This window comes from Rosa rugosa, chromosome 1 (genome assembly GCF_958449725.1).
Source record: "Rosa rugosa chromosome 1, drRosRugo1.1, whole genome shotgun sequence".
NCBI classification, from domain to species: Eukaryota; Viridiplantae; Streptophyta; class Magnoliopsida; order Rosales; family Rosaceae; genus Rosa; species Rosa rugosa.
In genome coordinates, this window is record NC_084820.1 from 24,103,588 (window position 1) to 24,116,409 (window position 12,822).

General features: G+C 39.2%; 1 protein-coding gene across 1 annotated transcript; it reads right to left on the reverse strand.

The window, feature by feature from the left end:
- Positions 1-1,425: 1,425 nt before the first annotated feature.
- On the reverse strand, positions 1,426-3,812 carry LOC133725823 (uncharacterized). The gene is made up of 5 exons (XM_062153236.1): positions 3,682-3,812; positions 2,627-3,481; positions 2,484-2,537; positions 2,169-2,353; positions 1,426-1,783 (listed from the first exon to the last, which is right to left on the reverse strand). The coding sequence occupies exons 2-5, from the start codon at positions 3,372-3,374 to the stop codon at positions 1,694-1,696; spliced, it is 1,077 nt and encodes a 358-aa protein (XP_062009220.1). The 5' UTR covers positions 3,375-3,481; positions 3,682-3,812; the 3' UTR covers positions 1,426-1,693.
- Between the last annotated feature and the right edge of the window lie 9,010 nt (positions 3,813-12,822).

Here is a 12,822-nt window from a genome sequence, read left to right on the forward strand (position 1 = left end):
CAATCAGCGCCGCAGACCGGAAAGCCCAGATCGCCGAAATCGACCAGAAGCCCGGTCGCCGAAATCGACCTTGCTCGTCGCCGTCCGATCTCAACAGAGTCCTCGATCTGCGGCCTCTGAGGCGTCGTCTTCGGCCTATGCGGCGTCGTCCGGCCTCTGTGGAGCGCGGCAATGGGCACGGTGCGGGGAGAGAGAGAGAGAGAGAGAGAGAGAGAGAGAGAGAGAGAGAGAGAGAGAGAGAGAGAGAGAGAGAGAGAGAGAGAGAGAGAGAGACTGGAGGTGGAGATCGGGGGGAGAGAGACATAGAGTCTGAGGGGAGAGGGATGAGTTTCTTTTTAATTAATAGGGGTTAAAATGTCAATAGATATTAGATTGGGTAAATGGGGTTAAAAAACTGTTGGTGGAGCAAGTGGGCAATGTTGATGCTGAAATTGGGTAAGTGGTCACGGCCCCTAAACTTTATGTATATAATGATTTTTAAAATGAAGGCTTTGAGTTAATATTAGTGTTTTAAATTAAGGCATCTCTGAAGTTGACGAGGATGGGGGGTGATTAGTTAAGGAAGAAAAACGTGGTTTAGAGAGAGAAAACCAGAGGGTTTAGGAGAGAGAAGGTCATTGCCACATTGGGTTGGAAAGGTTATAGAAATACAGGGCAAGTGAGTGAAGTGACCATGGGAATGCAAGGAGAGCCAAAACACAGAGTGAGTCCACAAATGCTCTATACTGTATATAAGCAACTCACCACAGGAACAAAAATGACAAGGAAAGTAGATTGAAGGCAAAGTTATCCTTAACAGAAGGGAGATTATGTCCCTGCAATACATGATCGAAGTGAGAGTACACAAATTCACTGAAAGGTAGCAGCTTATTAAGAAAAATGGTCAGAACCTATATAATCCTCGAAACAACACAAGAATACACTTGTGCCGTTGCTCACATGCACAAGTAAGCACAATCTGAAGCAACAACAATCTTACAATAAAGCAAGCATCAGGTTGCACATTACTGCCTCTTAAATCACAATAAGACCCCAAAAGAAAAAAGCCAACATTTAACTGATAGTGAAAATATCTCAATTCATGATCGAAGTGAGATTACAGAAGGGAGATATCCTATAGACTTAGCTAAGCTGAGGATAAGGAGACAGTGACATTAGCTATGACACACAGTCACATACATTAGGTAAGCATTACAAAGAGCCAGGATACACAAATCTAATGTCACAAGAATGGTAATTTTCTTCAACCACGTTGTATGGCCTGCAATATGAAGTGGGACTTCAAACAACAGACTAGATTCTATATAAACATAATCAAGAAAAAGCTACAATCGATAAAACTGGAATCCTATTACATAACAAAATTTTACAACCACACTTATAAGATCCATCTAAAAGCTTATTGAAATGAAAATGCTGAGTCACATGAGGAGAGGCACAGTTTACCACCAGGAATGAGAGTATACAAAAGGTAAACTTATCATTCTTCAATGTAGGGAGATTATGTCCATGCAACAATTTTGGTCAGAGTGATAATACACAAATCTTCTGAAAGATTACAGCTTATTAAGAAAACTGGTGAAGAACATAGTACTCTCTAAAACAACAATACAAGAATACACCGTGCGCAGATGCACCCCAAGTAGGCAGAAACTAACAACAATCTTACAATAGCACAATCATCAGAAACGCACTACAGTCTCTCTGAGGGCACTCCAACAGCTGTTTCCAGTTCCATCTTGCAGTTGTCTCTCAAATCTTTTAGCGTGACAAATTTGTCGTGCTGCCAAGCAGAATCAATAATATTTATCAGAATAAGACCCCAAAAGAAAGATGTCACCACTCGACAGAAAGAGCAAAAGATCACACTCTGAATTAAAGATCTGACAAACTTAGGCTAACTATAAGATTCCACTAAAACAGGCTAGAGCAACAACAAAGAGCCAGCAAACCATCAAATGAATTAGTCACATATAAATGGGTTTTCTTCAACTGCCTTATGGCTAGCAATAGGTTGGGAAACTTCAACAGACTATATCATTTAATTTGGTTTGTGGAGCAAAAGAGTTTGGATCATTTTCATAAAAATTGAAACATTGGAGAGCATGAAAAGTGCTCAAACATAGATAAGTTTATAATAAATGAAACAACAAGGTGGCGACACTCACAAGGTGGTTGCCTTCATTTACGAAGATATCCTCCATGTGAAGAAAGAGTGATCTCCACTGACTTGAGAGATCAGATTCAAGTTTTGACGTTTTGTTTGCGTACCGTGGTCCCTTAGGATCAATCTCCTTTCCCCTAAAACTTTTCTGAACCAATATGCCCGCTTCTTTTTGACTCTTCTTTAAAGCTATGGAAAGGTATTAAAACAAAACACAAATGAACAACAAAATATATCAGAATGAAAAGAAAATACAAATGTCCAAAAACAACTTTAAGATGCTCCCTAGTAAAATTTTACACATTCTGCAAAAACTTACCAGAAATTCGACCCTTTATATCCTGGTATTGGAGGTCTGACAGAATGTGAGCAGCTGATTATCACATTGCAAAACAACCAAACTCATGTTAGTCTATATTTGAACTTCTACATCACAACTCAGATAATGAGGAGTTGTAATACCTTGCAAGCAAAATGAACAAGAGCAATCATTGAGCAAGTCATCGCCTGCATTCAAATCAGCAGCACTATTAACAGTTGTGCATCTTGCCATTGAAGAACCCAGCGAGGTAGGCATCTTAGACCACTCGGTAGAGCCATATTTAGTCGCACCCACTTTGCCAACACCAGGATCCCTTTCATCATTCCTGGGAACAACATTGCCTAATCCCTCACATGTAGGAGTGCTCTGAGCATCATCAGAGGTCTGTCCCGGTTTCTCATATTGACATTTCCCACCGCCATCACAGCAGCCATTCTTGCACAGCTCTGAGCATGTGGACATTGAAGCTACCGACAAGCAATTATCCCTCGACGCATCACCAACTTCCATAACACTGTCATTGGACTTTTCTTCAATGTCATCATCAAGCACAACAACAGATGCATCGTTGTCATTCGTCGAATCCCCTGCACTGCAAGTGGGTGAAATCACAGAATCTGGCATCCCCTTTGGCGAAGATAAACCTTTAGGGTTACAATCTTCCCCCAATTTCTCTCGAACCATATTCTCATCCCCCAAAGACACTTGCTTTGCCAATTTACGTGAAACCCCATCTCTACAACCCACATTCCGCCCATACCCATCTCCAGATTTCGGTTCAGAATTGGCAGAAATCTTCGAAAACCCCCTTTTGAGGGGCCGATTGGTCAAATCACCAAGAGCCGAACGGGTTTTGCAAGACCCATCTGCTGAATTATCGTTGCTCATAATGAAATTCACTTCCCCAAAAACGAAAAACAAAGAAATCTTCTCAACCCACTTAGGTTTTCAACTTCAAAATCTCGAAACCCTCAACACCCACCTCTCCCGTTCACCTAGAACAACGAATTATCCAGTAAAATGAAAAACCCAGAAACAAAAAATCAGTCAATTACAAAACCCAAAAGCCAGAAACTTCAAAAAATTAAGAATATAAGTACAGATTTAACCGTAGATATGCAATTAAATCGAAGCAATAAAGAAGGAAAATTAGAAAACCCTTGAGAATATACATGGGTTCATTAGAGAGACTGACCTTTGTGTTTGGGAGGGGAATCTCAGAGAGGATCTGGATTTGAAGAAAGGTGAGGCGCCCTCAAGAGAGAGAGAGAAATCAGAATCTGAAAATCAAAATTTTGTTGAGGCGGGAGTCTTGTGATTCTGACCTTGACCGCGCCCGAACAAGTTTGAAAACGTAGCCAAAGACCCAACCCAACAAAAATGGGGCCCACCAATCCACTTAAAGTATTTTACTTTTAATCTTTACCTATGGTAATAATTTGCTGTAAATATTTGGGATAATGACCACTTACCCAGAAAATACCAAATACCACCCCATACACTCCACCAACTTATTTTAAACCCCATTCACACAAAAGTTTTCTCTTTTTCTTCCAACTATTCCTTTCACTTATACGTTTATCCCATAAGTACCCCTCTCTCTTATTCCAATTTTTGCTTTTACTATTATTTTCCTTTGATGAAACGTGGTGGGCCCATCTTGAATTTATTTGTCTAAATTATAATTGCAGCTAAATTTCATCCTCGATCTCGAAGGTAAACAGTTAGTTTTACTATTCATAATTTCGATCGTTGACAGACTTGAATTAAATGCTATTTGTAAAAGCACTAGCAAAGAATTGAAAAAAGAAAGAGAAAAGTTGAAAAAATTGAAAGACTATAGAGAACGCCTTAACAGAGAAACTCCCAACTATTGGGATATTATTTATAGACTCCAAACCAGGATCTATAAATTAGAAGAAGATATTGATAATCTTTTATATGTACTTGGAGAGGAACAAAAACCTCTTGACTACCTGAGCATTGGTTAGATCCGCAAATCACTGGTATCAGAGCTTGTAAAATAGCTCAGCAGGGGAATCCCCAATGGGGACAATGTCTGATTTAATAATAGAGAGACTGAATTCTCTATTAAAATCTTCTGATGAAAAATATCAGATCCTGCAGCAAGAAATATCTAGATATCAAGAACATCTAGAAAAAATTCCTGTTATAATCCACCAGTTAGAAAAACTGGAAAACAAACTGGATTATATCAAAGATCTTCCAAAAACGGAAGAAGAAAAGCTAACAAGTGTTAGCAAAAAAATCACTGAACAGCAAAAAACGCTGGATTCTATGAAAACTATACTGAAGGACAAGAAAGTGCCTACAGTAAAAAAGAAAGCTAATGGATTCAAACCATTAGAAAGACCAGAGAATCCTGTTCCAAACTTGATTTTTCTGGATTCCTCAACTAGTTCTACTAGTATTCGGTATGAAAACCCGAAAGAAACTCGAAATGTCAATATGATGAGCATCTTCGGGAAAAAGAAAGGAGTACAACTCCTAAATTCTGAAGAATTTGAATACAATGAAATCGAGCATGAGGTAAAAAACGCCTCAATTCCAAAGCTAGATTTCAAACAAATATACAAAAGGGGAACCTTTGACCTGATGGACAGCCATCATTTCAAATTGCTGGAATTTACAACCCCCTCTACAACAGGAGAAACATATCTACTAATGATCACTCCAGATGAAGTCGCCAGAGCCAGATCAAAAAAATATCAATTTATGCATATTGGAGCAGTCCAAGTAGGCATAAAGCTTCTAGCTCGTGAAGGCATAAACTGTTCAGTTCTATGTGTCTTACAAGACAATAGACTGGAAGATTTTCAAGCTAGTCTCTTGGGAACCCTTGAAGCATCTCTGTGCAACCAAGTAGCATATTTCAACTGCTTCCCCAACTTCTCTACCAGCTTGAAAGATGCAGCTCACTGTCTCAGACTGAGAGTCAAGACAGATGGCATATCTATGAAAAAAGATATGCAAGAATTGGCAATAGTATACAGGATATACTATAAACTGATGAGTACTACAGTAGAGCCAAAGACAAGGATATCAAACATCCCTGGTCTTACTACTGGATTCCTCACCAGTCAGAAGAACCATTCACAACAGATCCACAAGGTTACTTGGAATGAAGTAACGTTTCCTATTGAATGGAAATTATCTGGTCCGAAGCTACCAGCAGAAAGTGCAAAAGCCAAAATTTATGAAAGCAGAAAGACTGGAGAAATCAGTCTAAATTTTGACAATCACAGAAAAAGTGATGTCTGTCCTGAGAATATCAGGATAAACAAAAATCTTCTCAGAAGAAGCTACAGCACTAGAGAAGCTAGTACTAGTGGCACAAAATCCACTATTGAAGATCCAATTACTGAAGAAGACCTTGAAGCTGATCTAAACAGACCAGTCAACATGCTTAGAGCACAAAAGCTCTATGATCTGTATGAAGAAGCTGAGAATTGTGAAAATCCAGAACGATTAGAAAAACTAATCGAAGAAATGAAAAATTTCAATCCAGGAAAGGAAAGAAAACTCCTTCCCTACCAGGATGTTGAAATGGAAGAAGGAGAAAGCTCCAAAACTTCCATCACCAGAGAAAAGGGAAAGGTAAAACTCCCTATACAGAAGGCCCCTACGGGCAGAAATGGAGAAAGAAATTCTCAAAGATTTGTCCCAGAGGACAAGATACCCAGAGTACCAATTACCAATTTTGGTATCTGGTTAGATCTGGATAAAACTCTAGACAAGAGAAAAACTCTTGACCAATGGGTAGACAGCCTGATGATGGCATCTGCTCTCACCTTTGGAAAATTTGAAGCTCCTGATCTTCAGATGTACTTTGAAACTACTCTCACAGGAGTAGCAAAGAAATATTATTTCTCTTTCAAAGAAACGGCCAGAGGAAAAGAATGGCTTGAAGATATCAAAGCTTCAAAATCTCCGTATGATTTTGCAGTACCCCTGTACGATCAGTTCTGTGGAGATTCTGCAAATATGAGTGAAAAGGCCAGAGAAACAGCCAAATCAAATATCTATGCTCTCAAAATTTGTGACATGAGATATTTTGAAGAATACTTGAATGAATTTCAAGAATATTACTGTACAATTGGGGAACTAGAAAGCACTGATCTAGTCAACCTGTTGCACAGGAAACTCCCTGAACCATGGAGAACAGCTGTGCGAGAAAGCATAGCAGAAAAACCAATTGAAAGATTTTCAGTTGGAGGAATTGCCGACAGAATCCGGCAATTACTAAAAGAGCAATGCAAAGCCAATCTTAGAGCTAAGATGGCCAAGAAACAACTCAAAGGAGTTGAAAATTTCTGTTACGGAATACTGGATATGCCAACCAACTGGGGATGTCATGAATCCAAGTTCTACAGAAAGAAGAAAGGAAAATATTACTCTAAAAAATTCAAAAGGAGTAATCAGAAGAAGAATTGGAAATTCAAGAAAAGTTCCAATTACAAGAAACAACAGGAGAAAAATCCTGAAAAGAAATTCTTCAAGAAAAAGAAGAATACTCATCAACATAAGCAACCAAGCAAGAAAGCTTGCAGATGTTGGTTATGTAAAGCTGAAGGGCACTATGCCAATGAATGCCCGGAAAAGGGTAAAAGATCTACTAAGGCTCTCTTTGAAGAATATGAGCATATAGTAGAGTCAGCAAATATGAAAGGCTACGAAATAGCCTATTCTGATGATGAAGAAGACGACAGGTCAGTTTACTCTGCCTGGTCTGAAGAAGAAGATTCATCTGAGTCTGAGACAGATTCTGAAGTAGAGTACTTCAAATCCAGACAAATGAATGTTTTGAGAATCAAAAACTGGGAAGAAAGCAAGACAGAATCCTTAATGTCTTCTTATCAGGTGAACCCTGGTACATTCGTTTGTGACTACTGCTTATGTCATGAAAAGAATGGTCTCCCTATGTTCTGTGAAGAGTCAAAAAAGACTTATCACAAAGAATGCTTCATAGCTGAAGCAAGAAAAAAAACCAAGAATGGTCTTGTCAGCCAACTGGTTGAACAAGAATATGAAGAATATTTCTCTGAACAAAAAGAGAAAGAAGTAGAAACTTTGTTCCGGGAAACCATGGAACCATCTTCCTCGAAAAAGGGAGACATCATCGAAGAAAAAATCGATGACAACTTTGAACTGGTTGAAATACCAGAAAATATAGAACTGGTGAAACCACCAGAAACTGTTCATCTCTTAGAAAAGCAAGAAGCAGCTATAACAGTTACTGAAACATGGGATCTACTTGGCCAACCTTCTGGCAAGTATGATTATAAAGTCCGATATGACCCTCCGTCATGGTTCAGTAATCCAGATAGCAAAGAGATAATTCCTACAGACTGGGATGATACAAAACCTTCTAGTTTTGATAAATCTCCCACTCAGAACAATGTTCCAGAAGAATGTAAACCATTCATTCCAAAGGAACAAGCTCAAGAAAATGAGCTTCAGCAATCGAAAGTCGTCTCTACAAGTAGATACAGCAACTACATAGAGATTGGCCTAAAATTCCCTGATCATAAAAAATATCATCTACATGCATTTGTAGATAATGGATCAGGATTTACAGTTGCAAAAAGATTTGCAATTCCAGAAAAACTCTGGAAAGAAGAAAAGAAAACAGCTACTGGTGTTACTTTTGATGGAAGCCATCTCACCATGAATAAAGTAGCAAAAAATGTTCATATCACCATTGGTGGAGGAACATTTATCATCCATAACGTCTGGCAATCTGAAGGCCAAGGCGCAGATTTCTTGTTGGGTAATGATTTCATTCTCCAACAGCGATTTATTCAGGATGAAGAAGCAATAGGCTTCAGAAAAGGAGAACGGGTGTTCTGGGCAGATAGGCTTACTCAAGCCAAAAGTGTGGTAGGACCAAACTTCACTACCCAATATCAGAGATCGCAACAGAATAGTGGTGATCTTACCTACAAACCCAAATTTGAACCCATACTCCAAATCAAACAACAAGAAGAATTACTTGTTGAAGAATCTTCTGAAGAAGAAGAAGAAGCAGAAACTAGTGAAGAAGAAGAAGCTAGTTTCATCCACGAGCATAACCTCAAGCACTTTCAGAATAAGCTTGAGTCTCAGAAAATTCCCACTCTTGAGAAAATCAAGGAACTACTCGAGCAGAACATCGACGTAGATCCTCAAAAGTTTTGGGAAAAAGACCCAGTGGTCTGTGAATTAAGATTGCATGACATGAATGCTATCTGTCATGTCAAAGCCATTCCTCAATACAAAGAGGAAGACCAAAAAGAATTCAGAAAAGATATTGAAGATCTCCTGAACAAGAGATTAATTCAACCTTCCACTAGCCCTCATCATGCTCCAGCATTCTACGTGAGAAACCATGCAGAAACGCTAAGAGGAAAAGCTAGAATGGTGATTGACTGCAGAGATGTCAACAAAAAGACTGTCAAAGACGGTTATCAAATTGCTCAAGTAAGAGTACTGATCAACCAGCTCAGAGGAGCGAAAGTCTTTTCGAAATTCGATGCAAAGTCGGGTTTCTGGCAGGTCAAGATGCATCCTGAGAGTGTGCCTCTCACTGCATTCGGAACACCACAAGGACATTACGAATGGTTGGTAATGCCTTTTGGTCTCAAGCAAGCTCCCTCAATCTTCCAAAGAAAGATGGACAACATCTTCAAGCATGTCGCGGAGTTTTGCGTCGTCTACATAGATGACATCCTTGTCTTCTCCAAAAACAGAGAAGAACACATGAAACACCTCTATGAGGTTGTAAAGCTGATAGTTCAGCATGGAATTATCCTAGGAGAAAAGAAAATATTCTTTATCCTTGATGAAGTTGATTTCCTGGGAATAAATATCAAAAATGGAGTGATAAAACTCCAACCTCACATCCTTGAGAAAATCTGGAAATTCCCAGATAGAATTCCTGATGCCAAAAGTCTAGAGAGATTCCTTGGTGTCATAAATTATGGGAGAGATTTCATCCCCAAGATCTCAGGGTTAACAGCAATGTTATCACCTAAAACAAGTTCCAAAAGAAAATGGAACTTCACAGAAGATGATGAAAAAACTGTGAAGCAGATAAAAAATCTCTGCAAAAACCTCCCTCCTCTTCAACAACCAGAAGAGAATGATGAGATTATCCTCCAGACAGATGCGAGTGATAATTACTGGTCCGGTGTTGTTCTGGCGAAAGCGCCTGGAACTAACATTGAAAAGATCTGTAAATTTTGTAGTGGCAAGTTCAGCCCTGCAGAACTGAATTATCCCACAGGGGAAAAAGAAATTCTAGCGGTCAAAAAAACAATTTTAAATTCTCCAGCTTTCCTTGGAAAACCCTTTACTGTCCGCACCGATTGTGCCAGAGTAAAGAATTTCAAAAATTTCAAACTTGATAAAGCTGCTGATAGAGGAAGACTAGCTAACTGGCAATTATTCCTTAACCAATATGATTATGTTGTTGAATTAATTGCAGGAAACAAGAACTATCTTCCAGACGCCTTAACAAGGGAATTAGCCATGTTCAGTAAAAGAAATGATGACGACGACGAAGGTCGCAATCCCAGAAGCAGAAGAGCTGGGAAAGAACATGAAACCAATGAGGATCCCAAAGAACAAATCCTCAAGAGGTTCCTGCTAAGTTCAAAAGGCTTAGCCACAACTGATCAATCCCAGGGTAAAGGATTGACTAGCCCGTCTCAAACGGCAGACGGTAAAGGCTCATCAAGACCGTTGAAGGCTGTTGCTTTGCCAAAAAGCAAACCTACTCCAACTGGAGTAATAAATGTTTTCAATTATGAACTTCGAACGTTCGATACTCCTGTGTTCAGAACTGGCAGGAGATTAGCTTACCACCAGAAGGCAATTCTGGATAATCTTTTATTTGCCTTTCAGGAAAGAAGCAGTGGTCTCATGTTTCCAGCTCTCTTTGCATTAGCTGAAGAACTATACGAGAATGCAAGACCACAGTTCGAAGAATTACAGCAGAGTGCTGATAAGAAAGAAAAAATTAACTTCCTTGAACATCCAGAAAGTGCTAGGATCCCTATCATGGCACTCACTGAATCAGATTGGCATGATTTCCACAATCTGATAGGAAGACACAATTCAGAAGACCTTGTTCCTCCAACCCTCTTCATTGTCTCAGGAGCATACGTTGGAAGATACTTGGTTAATGTTCAGAGTGAACATCCTCAAGAACACAAGCTTTGGCTTGTTGAAAATGGTTTTGTCCATAATCTATGGAGCAAAACAAATGATGATCTAAAAGGTATGCCGCCCATCATTGTCAACACAGTCAAAAATATCAGAAAAAATGACTGTACACTTCGATTGAAGTTCAGATCCACTCCTCCAGAATGGATCCAGAAGGCAAACGGTAAGGTTGAATATATTCCTCCATATCATTATGTGAGAATTATTCAAAGGAAATATCTTCAACCAGCCTGTGTAGCATACAATGGCCAACCAAACTCAAGCATCCCATGGATGAAAGCCATGGCCTTAGACTACATCAAGAAGATCATCTCTGAAGATGTCAACAATACCTTCCTGGCAGCAGGAGAAAAGACAATCATCACTGCTTACGATCACCCTGACGTAGTCAGCAGTGACCTATTCCTATCTCTCACCAGAAATGAGATAGACTCGACAATGGCATGCATGCAATGGGTGGAAAAACTTGAAATTGACAACCACTACAAGATGTATGTTGATACAGACGTCGAGGACAATGCGACAACCACTCGCATGGCCCAGACAGACAACAACTCCTTTGTCTTTGGCCACCACTCTGAAACAGACGAGAACATGTGAAGCAGCAGGTGTAGAAAACACCGAAAGTACTTTTGGACTCTTCCCAAAAGCTACTTTTGCTTTTCAAAAAAGGAAAGGTGAAAAACATTTCACCCAAAAGGGAACCTGCCTTTTCCTTGTCCGACCTCCACCAATAGGAGCACTCAGGAAAGCAGGAAATCACGGAGTTGAACTGTATATTTTATGTTTTTGAATTTAAGTTTGGAGTCCGCTCTCTATATATGGAGCTTGATTTTCATTTGTAAAGGCATCGAAAAAACCCCACACATCAAAAAACTTCCACAACCTGTAAGATAGCTTAAGAACTTGAGCAGAAGAGTCTTCTCTCAAGAAGTAGCAGTGTGATCTTTCTTTCCTGTCTAGTGTGAAGTGTGCTTTCATTACAAGTAAGTACTGTAACTCAGTCTCATGGATAGCTAAACAGCTTTTTAGCTGTATACCTGAGAATGAGGCTCTGAATTCTTAGCATGTGATTATGTTTATATAAATAATTTCAGTGTGTTCACCCACTTCATCAAATTTTTATTTCAACAAAGTTATCCGTTATCTGTTGTTTTACTAATTGTGATCTGCCATTATCATATACTCTCTTTAGGCTCAGATTTCCTTTAGCTTAGTAAAACTTGGCCACAGCTTTGGATAGAAACAAGCAGCAGTGATTCCGCCTGTTAAAGTAACCGTTAGGCAGGAGCCGTTAGGTGAAAAACTTAGGCATGTTGAAGGCTAGTTTTGTTTTTCTCAAAAGTTGGAACATGGTTTTCTAAGAAAAAGTGAATTTTGAACCCAAAAGTCAGCATAGGATATACTAGGCACTACTTTAGAAAGGACTACCCTTATGAGTCTTTTCCCCTAAGAGTTGTGTAATTGGGCAAAATACATAGATGTTGGATCAAATGGGCAAAATACCATGAGTTTTTGGGCATACGGGCTTAACCCCTAAATATTTTGCTGTACATAATACGCGAATATAACACGTATTGACATTTAAAAAAAAAAAAAATTCGTACTTTGTATTTTAAAAAAGGGAAATTCGTCCAAACAGTGTCTGAACTTTTCCAGACTATTAATTTTCATACCTATACTTTGAAAAATGTCATAATGGTACCTGAAGTTTTGGCCCCGACCTAATTTCTGTACCTAGCAACAGTAAAGTCGTCAAGGGTGTTAAATTTTGAGGGGTAAATCTGGAACTTCAGGTATTCTCAAGGGAAAATCTTCTAAACAGTGTCTGAACTTTTCCAGACTATTAATTTTCATACCTATACTTTGAAAAATATCAAAATGGTACCTGACGATTTAAGCCTGACCCAATATTCATACCTAGGAACAGTAAAACGGTTGACTCCGTTGAACAGTACCAGAAAAGTATGCCAATAACTACCATGCCCAATACGAGATTCAAATACCAATATCAACATGGTATACCTAGATCTAAATATTCATATACCCGTATCCAGAAGAACTCAGGAAGATACGCGTACGATGCCAGACCACCGCCAACAGCCGTGCT